Here is a 26,720-nt window from a genome sequence, read left to right on the forward strand (position 1 = left end):
AAGCAAATCCCTTGAGGAAATGTATCTTGAATGGAAAGAGCCAATTAAATATCAGCAGAATTTGAAATTGAGGAGGAAGCCTGGGACCCCACTTTCTCTGAGCCAGGACGGAAACCTCCTCACCCGTGAGATGTTGATTGTGTCCTGAGGTTAGAACAGTGACATCCTATCCCCCTACCACCACCACCACTTACAGCTAGCCCACCTTGGGCAAGTTAGTGAATGTTTCTATGCCTAGCTTTTAAAAAACTGAAACAAACAAACAATTTTTAAAAACCTAGAAAAGACAGTGTACTACGAAGGGTTTGAACCAAGATTCAATATGCTAATATTTCACAGAATTAAAATAGCAATTGCATCTTTAAAAGAGCTGGCTGATGCAGGGGACTGCTCCTTGTGGTTTCAGGAATGGAAGCCTAAATTGTGAGCCAGCCCCCACCCCCACCCCGTCTCTAAGTCTCAACAGAAAACCAGAAGGCTAAGAGGCAACAGGACTGAGGCCACTCAGAGGGTTCCCATGGGAATTGGATTTAAAGAATACATATTATGCTTTAGAGCTTGCTCCGCTTTTCTTATCTCTCAGTTAACTATAAACAGTGTGTACCTAAAAATGTATGAATCCATGCACCTGATGTCAGCATGGCGCCAGGATATTTAGCAGACCCTGACCCAGACCGTGTTCTCTATAGTGATATCTATAATTAGTAACTCTCAACTGTAACCCAAGCGTCTGAAAGCTTATTGATGACTCTTAAGTCTTGACTGTGTATCTCCCAATTCCCCTCCTCAATAAAAGGTACAGGAGATGGAAGTTCTATGCTCTTCTCCACTAGAGAGATTAGCCACCTCCCATTCCCCCAGACAAAATACTGTGTTCTGGGTAAATTTGTTCCTCCATGGTCCTGAAACCTCTGCTGGACAGGGAGTTTACAACCGAGCCGGGGCATGGGAGGCAGCTCAGCCTCAGGCTGAGTTTTGTTTGAACTTTTTAAAAATTTTTTTTTTTAATATAGAATACCATTTTTAATACCAGGCCTCTGACAGGCATGCAAGTTTCTTTTCCTTTTTTTTTTTTTAAGTAATGCAAATTTAATCCGAATGAGTTGCTGGCACCCCTTGTTAGTTCTCAAGGTCAGTTTCATTTTAACTTGATGGGGAAGCCGGGTTTGACCCCATAAACTGGATTTTGGTAAAACCACTGGACGACATTAGCTGGGTCTCTGGAAATCGCTGGAAAACTGTAGCTGGGTCTCTGGAAACTGCTGGACAACTGTAGCTGGGTCTCTAGAAACAGCCAGGTGCTTCTAGCTGGGTCTCTGGAAACAGGTGTTACATAGCTGCTCCACGGAGCTGGTTGGTTGTAGGAGTGGCACCTGCTTAATCAACCTCCTACAAGTTGACTCAGTGTCCCCAGACTCCAGGTCTTGCCTCCAGGAGAAATGTGTACATGACTTTCAAAAAGGATTGGATCCATTGGGAAGCCCACCAAGTGGCCACTACCAGCCTTTGCAAGAGCGACTCCTTGTGTCACTAGGTGCAGAGGCCAGGTGGTCCTGAGGTCAGCGTCTGGCGAGGGTGGCGTACATGCTGGACTCAGCTGTGGTCTTCATGGACTGTGGGGACACGGCGTGACCTGCTCCCCGTATGAGGGTCCGCTGGTCCAGCTTAGCATATGTCACCTCCTGGGGGTCTCCTGCAGCAGGGCTCTGAGGGAGTGACCCAGGGTAAGTTAGTGTTGCCGAGGCTGAGGGGAGGGGGCTGTGGGAAGGAAAGACTGGGCGGTCAGCTTCCATGTGGCCCTGTGACACCACCTCCCGAATATCTATTGTGGAGTCCCCTTCCACACAGAATCAGAGTTGGTCAGTGTGACCAATAGAACATTGTGGAAGTGAGTGCGTGTCACCTCCATGGAGAGGCCACAGAAGACATGGTGGCTTCTGCCCTTCCCTCTCTGGCATCCCACCCTCTGTGGGAGGCCGGCTGCCATGGAGAAGCCCCCGTGCGGAGCAACTGAGGCCTCCTGCCCACGGCCCTGCAGGGGCGCCTCCTGACCAGCGGGTCCTGCCGCCCCGGCCAAGCCTTCAGGTGAACGCAGCCCCCGCCATCGGGACCCCCGCCTCAGGAGGGGCCGTGAGCCAGCCCCACCCGGGAGACTGGATCCACCTCCCAATTCCTCACCCAAGACACAAGATAATTGTGGGAAGCTGTTCAGGTTGGGGTGCTCTGGTACCCAGAAACCAATGGCTAATACAAGGACTTACTGGGCTGTGCGTGCCCTGGTTTTGCCCAGACTGTGTATACGGTGGCCGCATCTGGAGGGGATAGAGCAGCGGTCAGTTCCTTGGGGCGGACCCCTAAAGGCAAATGTGCCTGAACGCTCACAGGTGCAGAGTTCATGCCCACCCCTTCTAGGACATCCTGTCATATTCCCCAAAGCCCTCCCACCCCCATTGTTTCTGGAATGGTGCCAAATGCCCTCTTCCCTCCTCCCATGCGGTCCCCTCCCCTTGTCCCCTTACCTGCTGTGCTCTCTGTGACAGTCGGGCTGAGCCTGCGGAGAAAGAACAAGTGAGCCCGGGGGGGACCTGGAGGCAGAGAACTGGGAGGGGGTCCACGGTATTTCCATGGGGAAGCCTCACCTCTCCTGGGGCCTCGGCTCCTTGTCCTGGCTGCCGGGGGGCCCTGAGGACAGTCAGCGTGTGAATTAGGAGGGAGGCTGTCTTCCCAGCACCCCAAATGCCTTCCCACATCACCCCACCCTGACCCTGAGACTTACTGCGTTTTTTCTGATGCTGACGATGGACGAAGAGGAAGACCAGGAGGAGGAGACAAAGCAGGAAGGCCAAAGACACCCGGATAAGGGTATAAATATACATTGTCGTCAGGCCTGGGGAACAGGGAAGATGGAAGCAACGTATTGACAGCATGGAGTTATTGAACACCTACTGCATACCATGCATATGGTGGTGCTAGTCATGTTCATATATATATTTATAGATTATATATATATGAAACCTCTCACATGCTTAGCAGTCCTGCCAACTCGGGAACCATTACCCCCGTTTTACAAAACCAGGGCCCTCAGCGCTGACGTCCTCTGTCCACAGGATGCTGACAAACCTGGGATACGACGGACACCAACGCCCATTCCCTCCCCCTCACCCCAGGAGGCAGCTCCGGGACCACTGTCCTCTGTCCCCATCACTCACCACCATGGTTACTGTCCCGCGATTCCGTCCCCGTGTCTCCTAGGAGAGAGGATTCAGGAGGACTCGCGTCAAAGGCCCGAGCTGGACAGAGCAGGCTCTGCGTCTCTGTGCCCCCCACCCCGGCGGGTCTCCCTCCGTGCGGGGCCCTCACTGGCTCCCCCAGAGCGGCCCTGCCCGTGGGACTCTCCGTGAGGATGAACGTACCCATGTCTGTTCTGTCCCCACGGGTAACCCCGCCGTCCCGCGCCCACTGATATATAAGGGCATGCGCGGGTGTCCGTCACGGTGCCCGGGACCCCCCTGCCCATGCGCGCCAGCACCGGTCACAGGCGGGCGACCGAGCTCCGGGGTCGGCCCCGCACAGGGAGCGCGTCCCGGGTTCCTTCTCGGGGAGCAGCGCCCCCGCCCCTGCCGGGGACCTGTGCTCACTGTCCCCTGAGAAAGTGGGAAGCGTCACCTGCCAGAGTGTCCTTCCCTCAACGCCTGGGGCGTCCGCGACGCAGCTCCCCGCCCTCGTTTCTACACTGCACTGCCTGCACTTCCCTTTGTGACATTTACTGCAACTTCAGGTTACATGTATGTGCAATATGTGTATAACACATGTAATATGTAGAAGGTATTAATATATCTATAATCAATTACATAAATTATCTTTATAGTAAATATCAATATTTATAATTATGTGATTTAATTTATTTATGTAAATTATATAAATATTTTAAGATAACTTAAAAGAACTTATATGGCATGTTATAGATAATATGAATTATACCAATTATACATTTTATTATATCATATATGGTATATATGTTAAAATTTTCATATATTAGTTTTAGAAATACATGAAATGATGGATAACATCATGTATCATAATGTAGTCTACATTCATTTTTGGTGATATCTTAATGTATTTTATTAATTTTATTACTTAGATCTTTAATATATAATCTAAACATATACACTAAAAATTGAAATTAGAGATCTGAAACTTCACACTGTAAATTATATATTTATATTTGCAAGTATAGACATATTAATATTTGCCTTTTCTTTTTCTTTTTCTTTTTTGGTCTTTCTAGTTAATTCTCCCCATTAGGGTTGGGGGGACAAGGACCATTTCTCTGAATTCCCCATGCAGACGAGGTGACAAGAAAATACTTGCTCAGTGGTAGGAAGAGCTTGTCCCGCTGTTCCTGTCCCGCGGATCAGATTTAAACGCGGTGCCCTGTGACCCTTCAACAGTGTTGTGCTCAGGATTCCCCCACAGGGGTCTCTGTGCTTCCATGTCACTTAGTCGCTGTTTGGGTACAACCATCAATAGACCCCTTTTGTCCTAGTGTCCCAGTTTGAAGAAGCTGAGCTATTAGTCCCGCTGTGTGTCTTGCAGGGAGGAGGACTCTGACCACAAGGGGCGCTGCAGAGCTGCGAACAAACCCTGAGGTCTGCGCTCTGGCCGCACTGGGCTGGTGTGGCCTCTCCATCACCTGTGTCTTTGGGCAAGAAAGGGGAGCTTTGTTTCTGCAGATTAAAAAATGCAGGGGGCTCTCAGAGGTCAGGCAAGCACCCCTCATGGGCGGTTGCTGACAGGAAATGCTTTCACAGGGCCTGGCACCCAGTTAGTCAATCGTGCTGGTGATGCCACTACAGTCAGGAGCATTAGTGACGCCCCGGGGTGCCAGCCCCTTGCTGTGGTCTTACAGTTTCTAAGCCAAGCTCAGGGCAGAGGCCCGGGCCGTGGAGCCTGATCCCCATAAGGCGCCTCCCAAGCCCCTCCAGTCTGAAACCTCCATTCACCAGCTGAGTTGGGGGGCTCTGTGTGTGTGAGGGCGGTGGAACTGACGGCTCTGGGGGTTCCTGTGAACAGGGCAGGAGAAGGGCTGACGCTATGGGGGGGCAACTGGGGTCTGTCCCACTAGGCCTGGCCCCTCTCCACCCTGAGTGCCCACCCACACAACACATCTGCATCACTCAGTCTTAGATCCCATCCTGAGAAATGAAGGGGGCAGCACCCTACTCCAACCTGCTATGTGGGGGAGGGGTCCCACCACCACGCTGCGCTTGACCTCACAGAGGCAGCAGGGAGCTGCTCCTAAGGCTGAAGTGTCCCATGGGACCCTGAGTCCAGGACGTCTCAGGGACCAAACACACAGCTCATCCCAAAAATCCCTGGAGCACATGACCTGCCCAGTGCCGTTCCGGGGACCACAGAGTGAATGGGCTGCCTTTGGGCTGCAGAGTCCCCCCCATGGGAGGGGCAGTTTAACACTGTCCTGAGGAAAGGACCTGTGTTCCCTTGGAGGGTGTCTGTCCCCACCTGACCTCAGGGAGTCCCCTCCCATGCGGCCCAGCAGGGACAGCTCTGTGCACACACACAGTGCCGGGTCAGTGTCCCCGACATGCAGGTGTCCAGATGGGACCAACACTCCAGGGCCCTGATCCGGGTGTGTAGTGTGAGGGACATGTGGTAGAAGGGCTGGGGAGCCCCAGGGCTGGTGGTCCAGGAGGGCGAGGAGCCTGGGATAGGGGATGTAGTGGGGACAGGGGACACAGCTGGGGCAAACCTGAGGGTGGAGTGGAGACGTCCTTACCTGTCACCTCCAGCTCCAGCACATCACTGAGCTCAGACCAGGACCCTTTACGATAGCGGCAGCCATAACGCCTGGTCGTGACTTCAGTCCCTGCGGGGATGTGGAATCTGGCCTTTGTCCCCCGTAAGCCATGTCGAAGGATGTTTTTCTGATCCCAAGAAGCAAATGAACTCCGGTCCTCCAGGCGGAACTTCTCAGCCCCACCTGAGACCCCGCACACAATGGTCACATTCTGTCCAGGGCGGATCACAGGGCCCGTCTCGGCCCAGATGAAGGGTCTGGGCAGGATGCCTGGAGGGAAGCAGAGCAGAGCTCAGGGTCTATGAGGAGGGAGTCACCACACCTCACAACCCCCCATTCTCAGTGCTCCCTTCCGTGTTTTTAGCAAACTCACAGAGTTGTACAAAGACCCCACCACCCGGTGTAGAATATTCCCACTATCGTTCCGAAATACCACCCCCCACCCACTGCAGGGGACTGTGAACTCTCATCACTGCATTGACTTTCCCCTTGAGACAGGATCCTGAGGCTTGGTGAAAAGTTGGGCTTTTCTCAGGGTGACAAAGCACAGGCTGGACCCCAGGCATGTCTCCCTGCCATGGCCATTTTCTAAGGGAAAGAGACACTGGGACGAAAGCAGAGGATGAGGATGATGGGTCATTTGTGGGGACAGGGAAGCAGGTGTCTGAGACGTGAGAATGACCTGGGCAGGGTCTGAGGGCAGCTGGGTGACACCGTGGTGGCCCATGGGCGTTGCAGAGCTCCACTGGAAGTCCAGTGGAAGGGGGTGGAACTCCCGCCCTGATCTGGTCACAAGACCCCAGTGAGGGATCGTTCCCGCCTCCAGGGCATGCCCTCTGAGCAGCACTCCTCTCTGGTTCCCTCTGCATGTTCCCCCTTCCCCGCTGCCTGTTCTCTTTTTCTTCTTATTGGGGCTCCTGGAAAGCCCATGTGTGTCACTAAGTTGGGGCACAGGGAAGGGACACAGGAAGGTGGCACCCACATCACACAGTCCCCGATTGGGACAAGCACTGGCTGAGGCTAACCCCTCATCCCCTCACTCATTCTTTCGACCACATCACGGCTCCTCTCATCCATTGACAGGTGCGCTCCATGTTCCGCTGGTCCCCAAACATGAGACACAACACAAGGACACGGCCTCCTTCCCTGAAGGGGTCGAGGGAGCACAGAGGCCGGTGACGGGGTGGTGCAAACCCAGAGCCCCACGCGGGGATACACGCCCTGGGTCAGTGTGGGAGTCTCAGCCGCCCAGGGACAGCCGACCTCGTTTGGGAGTCAGAGGGGAGAGGGACTAGCGAAGACCAGACAGATGGACAGCTAGGAAGCAGCCAAGCCCAGAGAGAGGAGATGTCACCCTGGGAGGGGTCGGGTGCAGCAGGACAGTGGCATTTGCGGAAGTGACAGTGGGACCTGGGCCCTGCAAATTGGGGAGCAGATAGCGTGAGAATTGACAGGTCCAGGCACAGAGAGGGGCCCGGGTCTCATTCTCACTGAACATGAGCCCTCAGAGGACTCTAAGGAAATTACTATTTGTTCTGAAAATAGAACAGATCATGAAAACCAGGGCAACTGTAATATAGCAAAAAGAAAAAGTTAAAGCATAAATTAAAAAAACGTAGACTCACTCTTCTGCATGTGGACGGTCCAGCCCAGGCAGAGCACTGGAAGAGAAGCCGTCATGAGAAAAACGCCCAGCGCCCGGCTCCTCACGGGGCTGCATTGGGGGCCTTGATGGAGGCAGAGGCTCAGCCCCCGAGAATTCCCAGCGTCCTCCTCAGCATCACCTCTGAGCACAGCCCGTCTTCTTGCTCTGAGTTTCAATAAACCCCAGTCCACTCTCCCAAAGAGCTGCTCAGTCTGATCCTGTCCCCATACCCAGGTACCTGCTTCTAGGACTCAACCTCCCAAGTAAGACCTGGGTGGGGGCAGCGCTGAGGGGTCAGACCCCCAGGGGGAACCAGGAGTCTCTGGGGCTGTGGTCAGGACCAGCTTCCCCCCCCCGCCCTGTCCCGGGAGGCCGTCCACCCATTCCAGGACTCACCGAGGCCCAGGAGGGCGGTGGGACGGGGGCCCATGGCCAGCCCTGCAGCCCGAGCACGTCCTGGAGCCAGAGGGTGAAGGGCAGAGCCTGCAGCTGGCGCAGGGACAGGAAGTGCTGGTCAGGGCCGTCTGGTGGCTGCTACATCAGCGTCCTCGTGCAAAGGGGAGGGACTTTCTCCGGTTCTTCCCACGTTTCCTGCTAATGAGGCAGCGGAGGGCCTGGGCTTCCAAAGCCATTACCTCCCCGCACGCTCAGAGTCTGAGCTCAGCTCCAGCTGCCCCCTCCCCACCCCCTGCTGAGCGTGGGCCTCACTTGAGTCTGCGGGACCAGGCAGAGCAGGAATTAGTGCAACCAACTGGCATAAACGTCACCTCCGACCCCACCAATGAGCCGTCTCTTTTTTGAGCAGAGCGTTCCACCGCGTCACCCTGACATGTCCTCAAACATACAGTGGGAAGCCTACGGTCTCCCCTCAAGCCTTTAATGTCATGCTCTATGTGAGACCCCAGCAGGGCATTCAGGACATTAAATAAATGCTGCTCAACAGGCTCTCTTCCCATCTCTCCCCTTAGGGGGCCTGGAAATGGGAGGGGAGGGGGCTCCATCAGCTGATACAAAATTCTAAAGCAGCCGTTCTCAACCTGTGGGTCATGACCCCTTTGGGGGTTGAACGGCCCTTTCACAGGGGTTGCCTAAGACCATCGGAAAACACACACATAATTACATATTGTTTTTACGATTAATCACTATGCTTTAATTATGTTCAATTGGTAATAATAAAAATACATCCTGCATATTATATATTTACATTATGATTCACAACAGTAGCAAAATTACACTTTTGAAATAGCAACAAAAATAATTTTAAGGTTGGGGGTCACCACAACATGAGGAACTGTATTAAAGGATCGCGGCATTAGGAAGGTTGAGAACCACTGGCCTAAAGGGATTGAATGGTCAGGAGAGGGCGTGGGAGCTGTTCCTGCGGTGGGGCCGCCTGGGACACCCACCGGGTGCTGGGAGATAGGGACAGGCCAGGGGTGGGGATGGCGTGTGTGCACATCGAAGTTACAGTGGCAATTACGCTGCACGTAAATGCAACAAACCAGCTCATTGTACACCTTAAACTTACACTATGTTTCATTTCAACTTATTTCAATGTTTAAAGATTAATCGGCATCAGCATTAATTGGGATGTTGCAAAAATGCTCCAGCAGGGGTCCTCAGGCTGCCCAGTCCTCCTCCTGGGACTGTGTGGGGTCATGACCCTGAGGACCATGCCTGTCATGGGGTCTCCGGGACAGAACCTGATCCTAGGATGCCCAGGGGTCCTGCTTCGTGGTGTTTCCAGGAGATCCAGATGCAAAGCCCGTCCCGGGTCATCCAAATCAGCCCGATGCCCCGCACTCCACTCCTCCTGCTCGGGGAACCTTGGATTCCTGCCCAGCAAGCAGCCTCGGGCGGGGGTGCACTCATTCGCCTGCGACCAGATCCTCAGGCCTTGATGGAACCTGGAAGGAAGACCTCATGACCGGTGACCCGCCTTTCTCTGAAGCCCAGGCTCCCAGAGTGCGGCGTGGTCTTGGCTGTAAGCCTGGGCGGCCTGGCCCGGACGTGGGCGGTGGATGAACTCAGCTTCCCTCGGGCCCCACCTGCAGCCCTGGCCTGGGGAAGGCCGCGTCCTCAGGGCAGGCTTTCCCACCATTGCCCCCCACCCCGCCTTCCTTCTCGGGGCTCGCTGAGACCACCGGAGACAAACGTGGGGGGTAAACAGGCTTCGGCTGCGCCGCAGACCAGCGCGTACACGGGATGTGGTGTGTCGGGCCCCACACCACAGTGCGCACAGCAGCTATACATACACACGAGCGGTTTTCCTTCCGCCCCGTAGGTCTCGGACCCTCCCCGGGCTGTGGCTGAGAGAGGCGCCCAGCCCCCCGACGGTTTTCTGCAGGACCCAAGGCCCCGTCAGGCCGCCCTCACAGCTCAAGTCTCTCATTAGTGCCTGATGGGGGTACAGCTCTGCCTCCCAAAGGGTAAACTCAGGTCAAAGCTTAATTGTTTTCAACTTTCTTTAACTACAAGGTCTGCTTATGGCACCCAATACTGCTTTTCCAATGAAACAGGCAAGTGTGTTATTCTTGTAAGACAAAAACATCTGCAACACACACATTCAAGTGATGATTCCATCTAGAATTTTGACTCAGCACTCGTATAAAGCCATTGATTTTCCTACGTGGAGGTCAATGGGTTACTGAATGTGCCTTTGAATTCCATTTAAGAGCCACGTATGATATATGTAAAAACTGTTTCTTGAGGGTTTCATCTAAAATCCTGTTATTCCTTCGCCAAATAAGACTCTCTCTCTCCGTACCCCCATCTCTCTCTCTCTGTCTCTCCCTCATCCTGTGTCTAGTTTTCTGTCATGTATTGATGTATCTCTCATCTACCCATAACTACTTATTATAAATCTATATCGACCTGTCTATTAAACTTCATCCTCATGGTCTCTCGTCTATCTATCACTGATCAATCTTATATTTATGTCTAGATATCTATGTAGCATTTAAGAATCATCTATGTATCATCCATATCTACCTACATACATATGTTTGTCTGCCTCCCTGTCTGTCTATTCGTCTGTCTGTCCATCCAACCATCCATCCGTTATCTATCTGTCTCTGTTCTTGCTCCATCCTCTTCATCTCCCTCTCCCTCTCTCCCTCCATGTCTCCCTCCTTCCCTCTCACTGCTCACTCTCCCTCCTCTCCCTCCATCACTCTTGTTTGGCTGTAAGACAACCCAGTAGCCCCTGGCCTTTGGATCGATATCATTTTCACTGGCTTCAATGCTACCCTCAGTGGTGAGCTGGGGCCAGGCAGCTCACACTGGCTCCTGACACCTGGTTGTGGATGTCTCTTGCCAATTCCGCATTCAGGGATACCACCTCAGTAGCTCAAAATCAGCCTCGGTCAGCACTCACGCCACAGAAACCAGCAAATGCTACAAATCAGGTGTTTCTTTTTCCCCCCTGAAAGCTGATTGTTCCACACATACCCCCACGCTGCTGGCCTATGTCTAAAGGCCAGCTTAGAGAAAATTAAACAAACAAAGAAACCAAAACCATAAAGAAAACCCCTGTGAAATCAACATCCTGCAAGAAAGACAGAAATGGCTCCAAATAGAGTCTGTGTCATTTGTACCCCAACCTGCCCCCGGACGTCCCCACACCAACAACACAGCACCCAAAATCTTGTGCTCATGTTTCCCTCACTCTTCTGTAAATAGATTTACCACATATAGATCTGTGTGCACGTAGTTTTCACTTTAACTCATCACACTTTAAACTTTATGACAAACTATAATTTTCCAAGTGATTTTTGAAATCTGAAATAGTATGTCCCAATTCTTTTTGGCATCGAATGTATTGGGGTGACATTGGCTAATAAAAGTGTATAGGTTTCAGAGCCCTGGCTGGTGTGGCTCAATGGATTTAGGACCGGCCTGTGACCCAAAGGGTCCCTGGTTCAATTCCCAGTCAGGACACGTGCCTGGGTTGTGGGCCAGGTGCCCAGTTCAGGGCGCACAAGAGGCAACCACACATTGATGCTCCTCTCCTTCTCTTTCTCTCTCCCTGGCCCTCTCTCCAAAAATAAAATTTAAAAATCTATTAAAAAGTATGCAGGTTTCAAATGCACATTTCTATAGCAGGAGACCTGTATGTTGCATTGTGTGCCCACCTCTCCAAGTCAAATCTTCACCCCCGGTTTGGCCCCCTTTACCCTTTAACCCTGCCCTGGCTGGTTTGGCTCAGTGGATTGAGCGTCGGCCTGCGAGCTAAGTGTCGCTGGTTCGATCTTCCAGTCAGGGCACATCAGAGAAGGAAAACTCTGATTCCAAAAAACCTCCGCTGCCTTGCGGCATACCTCTTCAGGGGAAAGGCTAAGGGAGTAAACCCCGACAGAAAATCCAGAGCCGGAGTCCCTAAGGCGGTTTGACATTGTAGTCAACATCGGCAACTCCTGCGGCGCACCTGAAGCCAAGCTGTATTGACTCCGTCTTTCCCTTGGATCCTTCAGCTGCGAAGAGAGGGGGGGTCTGCTGCATGGGCAACAGCAGACCCTCCATATCACCCCGCCTAGGCTCTGTAGCTTCAGCTTCACTGGAGAGGACACTCCAGTGTCATCGCAAGATGTCGATTCAACACGGGAGGAGACAGATACCGTGTCACTCCCGAGTCGGACTGCACAGCCATTCTCGGCGGTGCAGATAGACTCTTAAGAAGCTACACCATCGTCTCTCGAGACGGACGGCTGCCGACGACGATGACCCTTTAACCACTCCTTCCCTCTGTCACTACCACTCTGTTGTCTGTGCCTATGATTTTTGTTTCTTTTTCATCTGTGTATTTGTAGCTTTCTGTTTTATAGACCACATGTGAGTAAAATCACAGGGGGCCAATTTTTAAAAATGTATTCTCCTTTTTTTAAATTACAGTCCACACTCCATATTTTATTAGTTTGAAGGCACCACATAGTGGTTAGACGTTTCTGTAACTAAGTTGTCTGCCAATTTTCTCCCGTTGTGGTGTTCTAGGCTGCCATCTGCTTTCTTGGGTCACTTTAAACAAAGTGTCTCTGTTGCGAATAAAATGTAAATTTTATGGTTGCTTGTTTGAAAAGATGTCTTCTTTTCTTCTGATGCTCTTATAATTTTGTCTTTGTGTTTCACCATTTGACCATGATGTGTCTCGCTGTGCGTTTTCTTCTGTTGAAGCAAAATAGACCAGAAGTATACACACAGGTGCACAGCCGGATTGATTTCTTCAGACAGGGAACCCCGTCCTCCTCACCATCCTGACTCCCAAACAGACACTTAGAGACTCACGTGAGCTACCTCTGGTCTTCTCTTGTTTTTTTAAAATATGGCTTTAAAAAATATATTGTATTTATTTATTTTTAGAGAGAGGAGAAAGGAAGGAGAAACAGAGGAAGAGAAACATCGATTGGTTGCCTCTCACATGCCCCAAACCAGGGGCCTGGTCCTCAACCCAGGCATGTGCCCTGACCGGGAGTTGAACTGGAGAACTTTCGTTTGCAGGCCAGCACTCAATCCACTGAGCCAAACCAGCCAGGGTGCCTTCAATCTTCTTTCCAGTAACTTCCCCCCAAGAGCGATGACCACCCTGGCTTGCAACAGTGTGTTTGGTCCTTTACAGAGATGTGTGTGCATACTGCTGTCTTTTGTGGGTGCCTGGTTTCTCTTCCTAAACCAAACGTTTGTCAGATTTATCCACAGTAATGCGTGGGGGTGTAGACAACTGATCCACCTTCCTCTGGAGTACTTTATGGTGGAAATAATCACAACGTTTCTATCCATTCTAATTCCCCATTTGTTCATTTATTTACTTTTCTCATTTATGTCTAAACTTTTTAAATTTTAGAGTGCAGTTGGCATTCAATATCATATCATTTCAGGGGCACAGCATAGTGGTTAGACATCTATATCATTTATGAAGCGATTCCCCCCAATAAGTCTAGCACCTGCCTGACACCCTACAGTTATTACGATAAATGGACTGTGTTCCCAGTGCTGGACTTTACAGCCCGGTGACTGTTCTGTGACTACCAAGCTGTCCTTTGTCCCGTCCCCTTTCACACCCAGCCCTTAACCCCCCTCCCATCTGGTGGCCATTAGTTTGTTCTCTGTTTCTATGAGTTTGTTTCTGTTTAGTTGGTTATGATGGGTAATATCGCTTTCAATGCGTTCATGCGTTTCTCTCACTGAGCCTGTATGTACATTTCTGCTCTAAAGCTGGGGGCGTAAACTGTTTTTTCATGCTGTGCATTTATTCAACTTTTGTGGGTACCGCCAAACATTTTTCAAAGTGATGGTATCCGTTCACACCCCGTGCATTTCAGTTTTCTGGTTACATTACCAAGCTTCTGAGTTTCCACGCTTTTATTTTGCTGCACTGTTGTGGCTTTAGTTTGCATTTCTCTGACGACTAATGCAGTTGGGGGCGTTTGCATGCGGTTTGGGTTATTTGCATATCCTTTTTTAGTTTTCTGAAATGTCAGTTGGGGTCATTTTCTCATTTTTTCATTAAAATGAGTTGACTTTTTTTTTTTTTCCTTTCTTAAGCTAAACAGTAGGGAGCTTTCTCTTCCCGTTACACATATGAGTTCGCTGTCAGAAACATTCATTGTATCTACTAGTGTAGCTGAGGTTTCACTTTGTCGTGTATTTTAAAGAACAAGATTTGTAAATCTCGGAGAGTCCACTTGACCTGCAATTCCCAAAAAAATCCTCGTGCAGAGATATATTTATTCATTCTTTAGAAAGAGAGAGAGAGTGAGAGAAGATGGCGAGGGAGGGGAGGGAGAAGCAGGAGGAGGAGGAGGAAGAGGAGGAGGAGGAGGAAGAGGAGAAGGAAGAGAAGGAGGGCCCCGCGGCCCTCACCGGCTCCCCCAGAGCGGCCCTGCCCGTGGGACTCTCCGTGGGGATGAACACACCCACGTCTTTCCTGTCCCCACGGGTAACCCCGCGGTCCCGCGCGCACTGACTGATATTTAAGGTCAGTAATGGAACCGCCAGCCCCGCAGCGGCACGAGCCGCACGTCCCAAGGGCTCCGGGCTGCACCGGCCGGGGACGCGCTCCCCGAATCCGCAGACGCACCCCGTGCGCGCCCCGCAGGAGGCTCCGTGCGCAGCGCCGCGCTCCCCCGACGCCCTAGGGAGGGACTGGCGCCAGAGGAGCCGGGAGGGCGCACCTCTGCCGGCGTCCCCGCCCCACCGGAGACTGTCCTCACTGTCCCCTCAGAAAGGAGGAAGCGTCACCTGCCAGAGTGTCCTTCCCTCAACGCCTGGGGCGTCGCGATGCAGCTCCCCGCCCTCGTTTCTACACTGCGCTGCCTGCGCTTCCCTTTGTGACATTTACTGCAACTTCAGATTACATGTATGTGCAATATGTGTACAATACATGTAACATGTAAAAGGTATTAATATATTTAAACTCAATTACAAGAGTATAACATAATTACAGTAAATGTAAATATATGTAATTATATAATTTAACATATATGTATGATTTAAATAATGTGAATATTTTAAAAGATTGTAAGAACTTAAGTGCCATAATATAGATAATATCAATGATACCAATTATACATTTTATTATACCATGTATGGTATATATGTTAAAATCTACATATATTAGTTTTAGAAATACGTGAAATGATGGATAACATCATGTATAATAATGCAGTGTACATTCATTTGTGATATCTTAATGTATTTATTATGTTAATTATATAATTTACATCTTTAATATATAATGTAAACATGTACACTATCAATTGAAATTAGAGATCTGAAACTTCACACTGTAAACGCGGTGCCCTGTGTCCCTTCAACAGCGCCGTGCTCAGGATTCCCCCACGGGGGTCTCTCTGCCTCGAGGCGACTTAGTCCCTGTTTGGGTACAACCGTCAAGAGGCCCCTTTTCTCCTAGTGTCCGAGTTGGAAGCTGAGCTACCTGTCCCTCTGTCCCTCTGTCCTTCTGTCCCTCTGTTCCTCTGTCCCTCTGTCCGTCTGCCTGTCTTGCAGGGAGGAGGACTCTGACCACAAGGGGCGGCGCAGAGCTGCGAACAAACCCTGAGGTCTGAGCACTGGGCGCCCTGGGCTGGTTTGGCCTCTCCATCACCTTGTATCTTTGGCCAAGAAACGGGAGCTTTGTTTCTGCAGATTAAAAAAATCGGGGATTCTCAGACGTCAGACGAGCACCCCCTCATGGGAAGTTGCTGGCAGGAAATGCTTTCATAGGGCCTGGCACAATTTCATGTGATTTGTGTACGTCAGCCCCTCAAAGGGTGACTTAGCGGTAAAATTCCAAACCCTTGTAGCTGTTCAATGGAATTGTATCCAGCGGGGGACACACCGCCAAGTTTATTGTTTTCTGTTTTCTTCTTCAGTTGTACTTCTGTGACTATTTTTAGTACATCGTTTTCAATTAAAAAAAGAAATGGAAAGATAACCAACGTGCCTGGCGATAAGGGAGGCAGAGGCAGACCGCCGGGCAGGATGTGAGGAGAGGTGGGCAGGGCCAGAGGAAACACGTTGATGAGGGATCTGACCTGACTTCATGCAACCAGTTGAAGATTTCAGCTGCGGGGTTGAGTCCTCGGATGTGCTTTTTCTAAATGCACCTGCGGGGGAGAAGAGGGCAGAGCCAGCAGGGAGAGGACCCTGGACGCCCCAACAGCTGCTGTGGAGGGGAGAGCTGATGGAGCTCAGACTGGGGGCACCCGACCCAGCAGGGATGCGGGTACATGTGAGGACAGGTGAGAACACGTGGGGTGAACTCAATGGGGTTCTGGGATGGAGCAACATGGCAGGGGGGTGGGGGGTTAAAGAGAATCAAGGACAATTGTGTTATCTGGTCATGGACAGACGACCTACACCGACAACACAGGACGGGGGTGCTGAGGGGTCAGTTAGAGCGGCCGGGAATCAGGGGTCTATTTAGTGGTTCTCAGGAGTCTGGAAATTAATGCTGACGTCCTGTGGGTGTTTGCAGCTGTCGTGAGAGACGCAGGAGGGACATTCACCTGGTGTCACTCAGGGTTCAGATCCCTCCCGGAATCCACAGGGCTCCCGTCAGAGCTGCTCTTGGGGTGGGAGGGCTTAGGAATCATGTACAAACAGCCCTGGCTGGTGTGGCTCAGGGATAGAGCGCCAGCATGCAAACTAAGGGTTGCTGGTTCGATCCCCAGTCAGGGCACAGGCCTGGGTTGTGGGCCAGGTTCCCAGTGGGGGGCACGCGGGAGGCAACCACACATTGATGTGTCTCCCTCTCCTTCTCACTCCCTTTCCCTCTCTCTAAAACAAAGAGAAATTGTGTAAAAATAACTGACTCCCGCGTGTGGATCACCTGGCCCAGGCAGAGCACCGCAAGGGAGGCTCCATCAGAAACACACCCACGGTTTCACCTCCTCACACGGGGGTCCCCGTCCTGTGCTGCAGGGAATGACGTCATCTCCGCCGTGACCTCCAAACCGCCCGCATCAGCGTGACTCCGGGGAGCACCTTCCTTCCTCTATAACGGGGCACAGACAGGTCCCCAGGCGCCCCCCAACCAGGCCCCTCTGGCCGTTGTGTCTGAGCTGAGCCTCCCCGTGTCCAGAGCAGGTCGGAGGCCCCGGTCCGTCCACGGGAGACGCAGGCCCCGGTGCCCGCGGGCAGGCAGGGCCTGCAGGCCGACTCTCCCCGGCCCCGCGGGTCGTGGCCCGGAGCGCGGACGGAGGTGGGGCCCGGGCCCGCGCGGATCCCAGCTCTGTGGTCCCGGGGTCCCGCCCGCGTCCCGGCTCACGGCGGCCCGGGGGGGCGGGGGGCTTGGGCTGCATCGCTGTCCTTGTCCTGGGGGGGGGCGGCGCCCTGCGGACAGGGGGTGCGGGCCGCGTCCCCGGGGTCTCCCAGGCAGCGAGTCCGGCCGCCCCGCGGGCGCCCAGGAGGCGTGGTCCCCGGCGGGCGTTTGTGGGGAGCCCCGCCCCCCCAGGCCTACGCCGCGGGCACGTGCAGCGTCTGGTGCGAGTCCGTGACCGCCGGGCAGGGCCCGGGACGGAAACAGGGGTGACGTCGGGGTGCAGGTGATGCGTGGTCGGTGGGTGCTGTCAGAGCGCGGCGGCAGCTGGACCGCCCCCCCGGACTTTTGACGCACGCAAATGAACCGCATGCAAATGAACCGCATGCAAATGAACCGCATGCAAATGAAGCATATGCAAATCAACACGCCGAAAGCGTTGATGGAAAACTCACCATAAGGGAAATGCAGGTTCAGAAACGCGTGGAGACGGTGCGGACCACCACAGACCGGGAGTCCGGCTGCTTGGGTCTCAGACCCTGATGTGAAGTCTTTTCTCCATTGTTTTCCTGTTTCTCTGCTTCTTTGTTTCTACGTGTCTTTGAGTCCATTTGGGAGTTTCGTCTTCCGTTTCATCTCCCTTTTTTCCTGTCTCGGTAAGTGTGGTGTGACAATGGTAGGCCTTCCTCTGGGCGGTTTGTAGGAGCAAGACTCTTGACAGATACATACTTGTGTAGACACATGCATACATACACAGGTACGTGGGTACATACATACGTGCATAGAAAAACATAGTTACATAGCCCCGTGAGGAGGAGACGGGGGGAACCAGGACCTGGAGGGAAAGACCTGAGACCGCTCAGGGTCACGGCCGCAGCCCCAGGCAGGCTCCCAGGCAGAGCCGGGTCATCAGGAAGGGACCTCCTCACTGACCTGGGTCAGCCAGGTGAGTCTGATAGACACGGAGGAGGTGTCTGCATGCCGGCCGTCATGTCCTCCTGGACGGGGCGGGGCTCTGCCTCTCCAAGGGCACAGACCTGCGACTCTCCCCAGACCTCAAGCTCAAGCTCAGGGGAGACCCAGTCCTGTGGTCGCTGCTGTTCGAGGAGAAGAGAGTCAGGCTCTGGGCGTGTGCCGTCCCTCCGGGTACCAAGGCCTGTGTGCATTATGATCCTTGGGCTCACCCCACTCTGCCCAGTTCTCTGTGGTCCTGAGCCCAAGCTACCCAGCGCCTCTAAGAATCGGAGGGTTCAGACTATGGGCCCTGCCCTGCGAAATAACCAAGGTAGTGTCTGCATGTATTCGTGTGGTGGGGCCACAGCAGATGGCGTCCCCCACGTGCTGCAGGGAGCCGGGGTCTGCGACCAGAGCCCTTCCCCTCAGAAAGCTTTTCTTGTTCTAGGTGAGCTCAACCACCCACGGTTCACAGAGAAACATGCTCTGTGCTGAGACGCACCTGTGCGAGGCAAACACAGATGCTGCGTGGGTCCCTTCCTGCCCACCAAGCCTGTGCCCACCTGTCCCTCTCAAGTCCGAGCAGAATAAGCCAGAGTTCAGCAGAAATTCATCCACCTGTCTGTGATCTTATTTAGAAGCCACCTGACGGGGCTCCGGGACACCTGGGGAGCTGGTAACACACTACTCTGGGCGTGTCTGCGAGATGTGGCTGAAGGATGTGAGCTTTCATTCAGTGGACGGAGTGATCATCCCTCCCCAATGTGGGGGCACCACCCAGTCCCCAGAGACCTACAAAGAAGAAAAATAGGTCCTGTCTTGAGCTGGGATGTCTACCTCTCCTTCCCATGGATGTCAGAGCTCCTGGGTCTCCGCCTTGGGACTCCATGACACACACCAGCTGCCCTGCGGGCCTCAGGCCTTTGCACTTGGACTCAATTATACCACCGGCTGCCCTGGGTCTCTCGTGTGCAGACAGCAGACAGAGAGTGGGACTGGCAGCTTCCATAACCCGGGAGCCTGTTCCTGTACTAAATCTCCCCTTCTTTATCTCTGGGTGACCTGTATATCAGAGCCTGTCGGTTCTGTTCACCTGGAGAATGCAGACTAACACAGTCACAGATGACAAGTGACAAAGTGATAGGAAGAGAGAGAAATCCTATACATAATGTCACCACAAGAAAATAAAGATAAAATATAGAATTAGAAAGCAAATCCCTTGAGGAAATGTATCTTGAATGGAAAGAGCCAATTAAATATCAGCAGAATTTGAAATTGAGGAGGAAGCCTGGGACCCCACTTTCTCTGAGCCAGGACGGAAACCTCCTCACCCGTGAGATGTTGATTGTGTCCTGAGGTTAGAACAGTGACATCCTATCCCCCTACCACCACCACCACCTTGGGCAAGTTAGTGAATGTTTCTATGCCTAGCTTTTAAAAAACTGAAACAAACAAACAATTTAAAAAACCTAGAAAAGACAGTGTACTACGAAGGGTTTGAACCAAGATTCAATATGCTAATGTTTCACAGAATTAAAATAGCAATTGCACCTTTAAAAGAGCTGGCTGATGCAGGGGACTGCTCCTTGTGGTTTCAGGAATGGAAGCCTAAATTGTGAGCCAGTCCCCACCCCCACCCCGTCTCTAAGTCTCAACAGAAAACCAGAAGGCTAAGAGGCAACAGGACTGAGGCCACTCAGAGGGTTCCCATGGGAATTGGGTTTAAAGAATACATATTATGCTTTAGAGCTTGCTCTGCTTTTCTTATCTCTCAATTATCTATAAACAGTGTGTACCTAAAAATGTATGAATCCATGCACCTGATGTCAGCATGGCGCCAGGATATTTAGCAGACCCTGACACAGACCGTGTTCTCTATAGTGATATCTATAATTAGTAACTCTCAACTGTAACCCAAGCGTCTGAAAGCTTATTGATGACTCTTAAGTCTTGACTGTGTATCTCCCAATTCCCCTCCTCAATAAAAGGTACAGGAGACAGAAGTTCTGTGCTCTTCTTCCCTAGAGAGATTAGCCACCTCCCATTCCCTCAGACAAAATACTGTGTTCTGGATAAGTTTGTTCCTCCCTGGTCCTGAAACATCTGCTGGACAGGGAGTTTACAACCGAGCCGGGGCATGGGAGGCAGCTCAGCCTCAGGCTGAGTTTTGTTTGAACTTCTTAAAATTTTTTTTTAATATAGAATACCATTTTTAATACCAGGCCTCTGACAGGCATGCAAGTTTCTTTTCCTTTTTTTTTTTTTAAATAATGCAAATTTAATCCGAATGAGATGCTGGCACCCCTTGTTAGTTCTCAAGGTCAGTTTCATTTTAACTTGATGGGGAAGCCGGGTTTGACCCCATAAACTGGATTTTGGTAAAACCACTGGACGACATTAGCTGGGTCTCTGGAAACTGCTGGACAACTGTAGCTGGGTCTCTAGAAACAGCCAGGCGCTTGTAGTTGGGTTTCTAGAAACAGGTGTTACATAGCTGTTTCACGGAGCTGGTTGGTTGTAGGAGAGACGCCTGGTTAATCAACCTCCTACAAGTTGATTCGGTGTCCCCAGCCTCCAGGAGAAATGTCTACATGACTTTCAAGAAAGGATTGGTTCCATTGGGAAGCCCTTCAAATGGCCACTACCAGCCTTTGGAAGAGCGAATCCTTGTGTCACTAGGTGCAGAGGCCAGGTGGTCCTGAGCTCAGGGTCTGGCGAGGGCCGCGTACATGCCGGACTCAGCTGTGGGCTTCATGGACTGTGGGGACACGGCTTGAGCTGCTCCCCGTGTGAGGGTCCGCTGGTCCCGTTTGGCATGTCACCTCCTGGGGGTCTCCTGCAGCAGGGCTCTGAGGGAGTGACCCAGGGTAAGTTAGTGTGGCTGAGGCTGAGGGGAGGGGGCTGTGGGAAGGAAGGACTGAGCGGCCAGCTTCCGTGGGGCCCCCGTGACCGCACCTCCCAAGTCTCCATTGTGGAGTCCCCTTCCACATAGAGTCAGAGTTGGTCAGTGTGACGAATAGACATGGCAGAAGTGAGTGCTTGTCACCTCCATGGAGAGCACACAGAAGACATGGTGGCTTCTGCCCTTCACTCTCTGCATCCTACCCTCTGTGGGAGGCTGGCTGCCATGGAGAAGCCCCCGTGCGGATCAACTGAGGCCTCCTGCCCACGGCCCTGCAGGGGCGCCTCCTGCCCAGCGGGCCGTGCAGCCCCGGCCAAGCCTTCAGGTGAACGCAGCCCCCGCCATCGGGACCCCCGCCTCAGGAGGGGCCGTGAGCCAGCCCCACCCGGGAGACTGGATCACCTCCCAATTCCTCACCCAAGACACAAGATAATTGTGGGAAGCTGTTCAGGTTGGGGTGCTCTGGTACCCAAAAACCGATGGCTAATACAAGGACTTACTGGGCAGTGCGTGCCCTGGTTTTCCCCAGGCAGTGTGCACACCGCAGCCGCATCTGGAGGGGAGAGAGCAGTGGTCAGTTCCTTGGGGCGGACCCCTAAAGGCAAATGTGCCTGAACGCTCACAGGTGCAGAGTTCATGCCCACCCCTTCTAGGACATCCTGTCATATTCCCAAAGGCTCTCCCACCCCCATTGCTTCTGGAATGGTACCGAATGCCCTCTTCCCTCCTCCCACGCGGTCCCCTCCCCTTGTCCCCTTACCTGCTGTGCTCTCTGTGACAGTCGGGCTGAGCCTGCGGAGAAAGAACAAGTGAGCCCGAGGGGCACCTGGAGGCAGAGCACTGGGAGGGGGTCCACAGTATTTCCAGCCTCACCTCTCCTGGGGCCTCAGCTCCTCATCCTGGCTTCCAGGGGGCCCTGAGGACAGTCAGCGTGTGAGTTAGGAGGGAGGCTGTCTTCCCAGCACCCCAAATGCCTTCCCACATCACCCCACCCTGACCCTGAGACTTACCGCGTTTTTTCTGATGCTGACGACGGACGAAGAGGAAGACCAGGAGGAGGAGACAAAGCAGGAAAGCCACAGACACCCCGATAAGAATATAAGTATACTTTGTCATCAGGCCTGGGGAGCAGGGAAGATGGAACCAACGTTTTGACAGCATGCAACTATTGAGCACCTACTGCATACCATGCATATGCTGGGTGCTTGTCGTGTTCATATATATATTTACAGATTTTATATATATATGAAACCTCTCACAGGCTTAGCAGTCCTGCCAACACGGGAACCATCACCCCCGTTTTACAAAACCAGGGCCCTGAGCACTGACGTCCTCTGCACAGGACGCTGACAAACCTGGAATACGATGAACACCAATTCCCATTCCCTCCCCACCACCCCAGGAGGCAGCTCCGGGACCGCTGTCCTCTGTCCCCATCACTCACCGCCATGGTTACTGCCCCGCGATTCCGTCCGTGTGTCTCCTAGGAGAGAGGATTCAGGAGGACACGCGCCAAAGGCCCAAGCTGGACAGAGTAGGCTCTGCTCTCTGTGCCCCCACCCCGGCGGGTCTCCCTCCCTGCGGGGCCCTCAGCGGCTCCCCCAGAGCGGCCCTGCCCGTGGGGCTCTCCGTGAGGATGAACGTACCCATGTCTGTCCTGTCCCCACGGTTAACCCCGCGGTCCCGCGCCCACTGATATTTAAGGTCAGTAAATGGAGCAGCCAGCCCCTAAGCGGCACGAGCCGCACTACCGGGGTGCATGCGCGGGTGTCCGTCACGGTGCCCGGGCCCCCTCTGCCCACGCGCGCCAGCACCAGTCACAGGCGGGCGGCTGAGCTCCGGGATCGGCCCCGCACAGGGAGCGCGTCCCGTGTTCCTTCTCGGGGAGCAGCACCCCCCTCCCCTGCCGGTGACCTGTCCTCACTGTCCCCTGAGAAAGTAGGAAGTGTCACCTGCCAGAGTGTCAGATTTAAACGCGGTGCCCTGTGTTCCTTCAACAGCGCTGTGCTCAGGATTCCCCCACAGGGGTCCCTCTGCCTGCAGGTGACTTAGTCACTGTCTGGGTACAGCCGTCAAGAGGTCCCTTTTCTCCTAGTGTCTGAGTTTGGAAGCTGAGCTATCAGTTCCTCTGTCCCTCTGTCCCTCTGTCCCTCTGTCCCTTACCTGTCTTGCAGGGAGGAGGACTCTGACCACAAGGGGTGGTGCAGAGGTGCGAACAAACCCTGAGGTCTGCGCCCTGGCCGCCCTCGGCTGGATTGGCCTCTCCATCACCTGTGTCTTTGGGCAAGAAAGGGGAGCTTTGTTTCTGCAGATATAAAAAAGCGGGGAGCTCTTAGAGGTCAGGCGAGCACCCCCTCATGGGCAGTTGGTGGCAGGAAATGCTTTCACAGGGCCTGGCACCCAGTAGGTCAAACCTGCCGCTTAAGCCCCCCCAGTCAGGAACATTAGTGACATCCCGGGGTGCCAGCCCCTTGCTGTGGTCTTACAGTTCCTAGGCCCCGCCCAGGGCAGAGGGCTGGCCCAGAGCCTGATCCCCTGCACGGAGCCCCCGAAGCCCCTCCAGGCTGAAGCCTTTACTCACCAGCTGAGGTGGAGGTCTTGGTGTGTGTGAGGGCAGTGGAGCTGACGGGTCTGGTGGTTCCTGTGAACAGGGCAGGAGAAGGGCTGATGCTATGGGGGTGCTGCTGGGGTCTGTCCCACTTGGCCTGGGTCCTCTCCACCCTGAGCACCCACTCACAGGCCACGTCTGCATCACTCGGTCCCTGATCCTATCCTCAGTAATGGGGGGCGGGGCTCAGGAGACCCAGGAGGGGCACCCTGCTCCATCCTGCTGTGTGGGGGAGGGGTCGGTCCTCTCCCCTTCGACCTCCAGGCTGCGCTTGACCTCACAGAGGCAGCAGGGAGCTGCTCCTGAGGCTGAAGTGTCCCCATGGGACTCCCAGTCCAGGATGTCTCAGGGACTGAACACACAGCTAATGCTGAAAATCCCAGGACCACAACCTGCCCAGTGCCATTTGGGGGGCCACACACTAAACGCGCTGCCTGGGGCTCCAGAGCCACGCCCAGGGGAAGGGCAGTTTAACACTGTCCTGAGGAAAGGACCCATGTTCTCTTGAGGGTGTCTGTCCCCACCTGACCTCAGGGAGTCCCCTCCCATGCGGCCCAGCAGGGACAGCTCTGTGCACACACACAGTGCTGGGTCAGTGTCCACGCCATGCAGGTGTCCAGATGGGACCAGGGCTCCATGGCCCTGATGCAGGTGTGAAGTGTGAGGGACATGTGGTAGAAGGGCTGGGAAACCCCAGGGCTGGGGGTCCAAGAGGGCACGGAGCCTGGGACAGAGGACACAGTGTGGACAGAGGACACAGCTGGGGCAAACCTGAGGGTGGAGTGGAGACGTCCTCATCTGTCACCTGCAGCTCCAGCACATCACTGAGCTTAGACCTCCTGGTGCCTGTAAAATAGCGGCAGACATAACGCCTGGTCGTGACTTCAGTCCCTGCGGGGATGTGGAATCGGGCCTTTGTCCCCTGTAAGCCATGTTGAAGCATGTTTTTCTGATCCCAATAATCAGATGAATTCTGGTCCTCCAGGCGGAACTTCTCAGCCTCAGCTGGGACGGAGCACACGATGGTCACAGGCTGTCCCCGGCGGATGACAGGGCCCGTCTCGGCCCAGATGAAGGGTTTGGGCAGGGTCCCTGGAGGGAAGGAGAACAGAGCTCAGGGTCTGTGGGGAGGAAGTCGCCACACCTGACACCCCCCAGTTCCCAGTGCTTCTCTATGTGTTTTTAGGAAACTCGTAGAGTTGAGCAACCACCCACCACCCAGTTGGGACACTCCCACCGTCCTTCCCCCAAACAGCACCCTCTCGCCCACTGTAGGGGACAGTGAACTCTCATCACCGCACTGACTCCCCACCTGAGACAGGACCCCGAGGCTTGGTGACATGTCAGGCTTTTCTCAGGGTGACAAAGAGCAGGCTGGGCCCCAGGCATGTCTCCCTGCCATGGCCACTTACTAGGGGACAGAGACACTGGGAGGGAGGCAGAGGATGAGGATGATGGGTCACTCGTGGGGACAGGGAAGCAGGTGTCTGAGACGTGGGAATGACCTGGGCAGGGTCTGAGGGCAGCTGGGTGACACTGTGGGGGCCCATGGGGGCTGCAGAGCTCCACTGGAGTCCAGTGGGGGAGGTGGAGCTCCTGCCCCAATCTGGTCACAAGACCCCAGTGCCCAAGGGTCCCCCCTCGTTCCCTCGCTAATTCTTTCAACCACATCCTGGCTCCTCTCATCCACTGACAGGTGCGCTCCATGTGCCGCTGGTCCTCAAACACGAGACACACACACAAAGAGACAACCTCCTTGTGTGAGGGGTAGAGGGAGCACAGAGGCCGATGACGGGAATGTGCAAACCCACAGCCCCACACGGGGATGCACGCCCTGGGTCAGTGTGGGAGTCTCAGCTGCCCAGGGACAGCCGGCCTCGTCGGGGAGTCAGAGGGGGGAGACAATAGCGGAAACCAGGCAGATGGACAGATAGGAACCAGCCAAGCCCAGCAAGAGGAGAGACATCAGCCTGGGAGGGGTGGGGTGCAGCGGGACAGTGGTGTTTGTGGAAGTGACAGCAGGCCCGGGGCTCTACAGATCGGGGAGCAGACAGCGTGAGAACAGACAGACCCAGACACAGAGAGGGGCCTGGGTCTCATTCTCGCTGAACGTGAGCCCTCAGAGGACTCTAAGGAAATTACTATTTCTTCTGAAAATAGAACAGATCATGAAAATTGGGACAACTGTAATATAACAAAAAGAAAAAGTTAACACATAAATTTAAAAACGTAGACTCACTGTGCTGCGTGCGGACGGTCTGGCCCAGGCAGAGCACTGGAAGAGAAGCCGTCGTGAGAAAAACGCCCAGCGCCCGGCTCCTCACGGGGCTGCATCGGGGGCCTTGATGGAGGCAGGGGCTCAGCCCCCGAGAATTCCCAGCGCCCTCCTCAGCATCACCTCTGAGCACAGTCCCTCTTCTTGCTCTGAGTTTCAATAAACCCCAGTCCCTTCTCCCAAAGAGCTGCTCAGTCTGATCCTGTCCCCATACCCAGGTACCTGCTTCTAGGACTCAACCTCCCAAGTCAGACCTGGGTGGGGGCAGCGCTGAGGGGTCAGATCCCCAGGAGGGACCAGGGGTCTCCGGGGCTGGAGTCAGGACCAGCTTCTCCCGACCTGTCCCGGGAGGCCGTCCGCCCATTCCAGGACTCACCGAGGCCCAGGAGGGCGGTGGGACAGGGGCCCATGGCCAGCCCTGCAGCCCGAGCACGTTCTGGAGCCAGAGGGTGAAGGGCAGAGTCTGCAGCTGGCGCAGGGACAGGAAGTGCTGGTCGGGGCGTCTGGTGGCTGCTAAGTCAGCGTCCTGGTGCAAAGGGGAGGGGCTTTCTCCGGTTCTTCCCACGTTTCCTGCTAATGAGGCAGCGGAGGGCCTGGGCTTCCAAAGCCATTACCTCCCCGCACGCTCGGAGTCTGAGCTCAGCTCCAGCCGCCCCCTCCCCGCCCCCTGCTGAGCGTGCGCCTCACTTGAGTCTGCGGGACCAGGCAGAGCAGGTATTAGTGCAACCAACGGGCATAGATGTCACCTCCGACCCCACCAATGA

At 53.9% G+C, this 26,720-nt stretch overlaps 1 protein-coding gene across 1 annotated transcript; it reads right to left on the minus strand.

Annotated features, from left to right (window-relative positions):
* Positions 1 to 1,218: 1,218 nt before the first annotated feature.
* LOC149995425 (leukocyte-associated immunoglobulin-like receptor 1) lies at positions 1,219 to 26,381 on the minus strand. The gene is made up of 14 exons (XM_090259220.1): positions 26,333 to 26,381; positions 25,921 to 25,956; positions 24,453 to 24,773; positions 23,655 to 23,714; positions 23,237 to 23,258; positions 22,084 to 22,238; positions 21,947 to 21,989; positions 21,834 to 21,865; positions 7,860 to 7,919; positions 7,444 to 7,479; positions 6,002 to 6,088; positions 2,520 to 2,551; positions 2,262 to 2,312; positions 1,219 to 1,706 (listed from the first exon to the last, which is right to left on the minus strand). Exons 1-14 carry the CDS (start codon positions 26,364 to 26,366, stop codon positions 1,560 to 1,562), a joined length of 1,116 nt encoding a protein of 371 aa, XP_090115346.1. The 5' UTR covers positions 26,367 to 26,381; the 3' UTR covers positions 1,219 to 1,559.
* Between the last annotated feature and the right edge of the window lie 339 nt (positions 26,382 to 26,720).

Source organism: Furipterus horrens, unplaced genomic scaffold, assembly GCF_987537825.1.
Source record: "Furipterus horrens unplaced genomic scaffold, mFurHor1.1.pri manual_scaffold_13, whole genome shotgun sequence".
Lineage (NCBI taxonomy): Eukaryota > Metazoa > Chordata > Mammalia > Chiroptera > Furipteridae > Furipterus > Furipterus horrens.

Bases quoted from the DNA above. Each gene is read 5' to 3' on its own strand.
- LOC149995425 (XM_090259220.1), bottom strand. From the start codon at position 26,366: ATGGGCCCCTGTCCCACCGCCCTCCTGGGCCTCG. The intron at 25,957-26,332 runs GTGAGTCCTGGA...CTTCTCTTCCAG, and splicing joins CACCGCCCTCCTGGGCCTCG to TGCTCTGCCTGGGCCAGACC. The intron at 2,552-6,001 runs GTGGGGCTGAGA...CTTTCTCCGCAG, and splicing joins CATTGTGTGCGGGGTCTCAG to GCTCAGCCCGACTGTCACAG.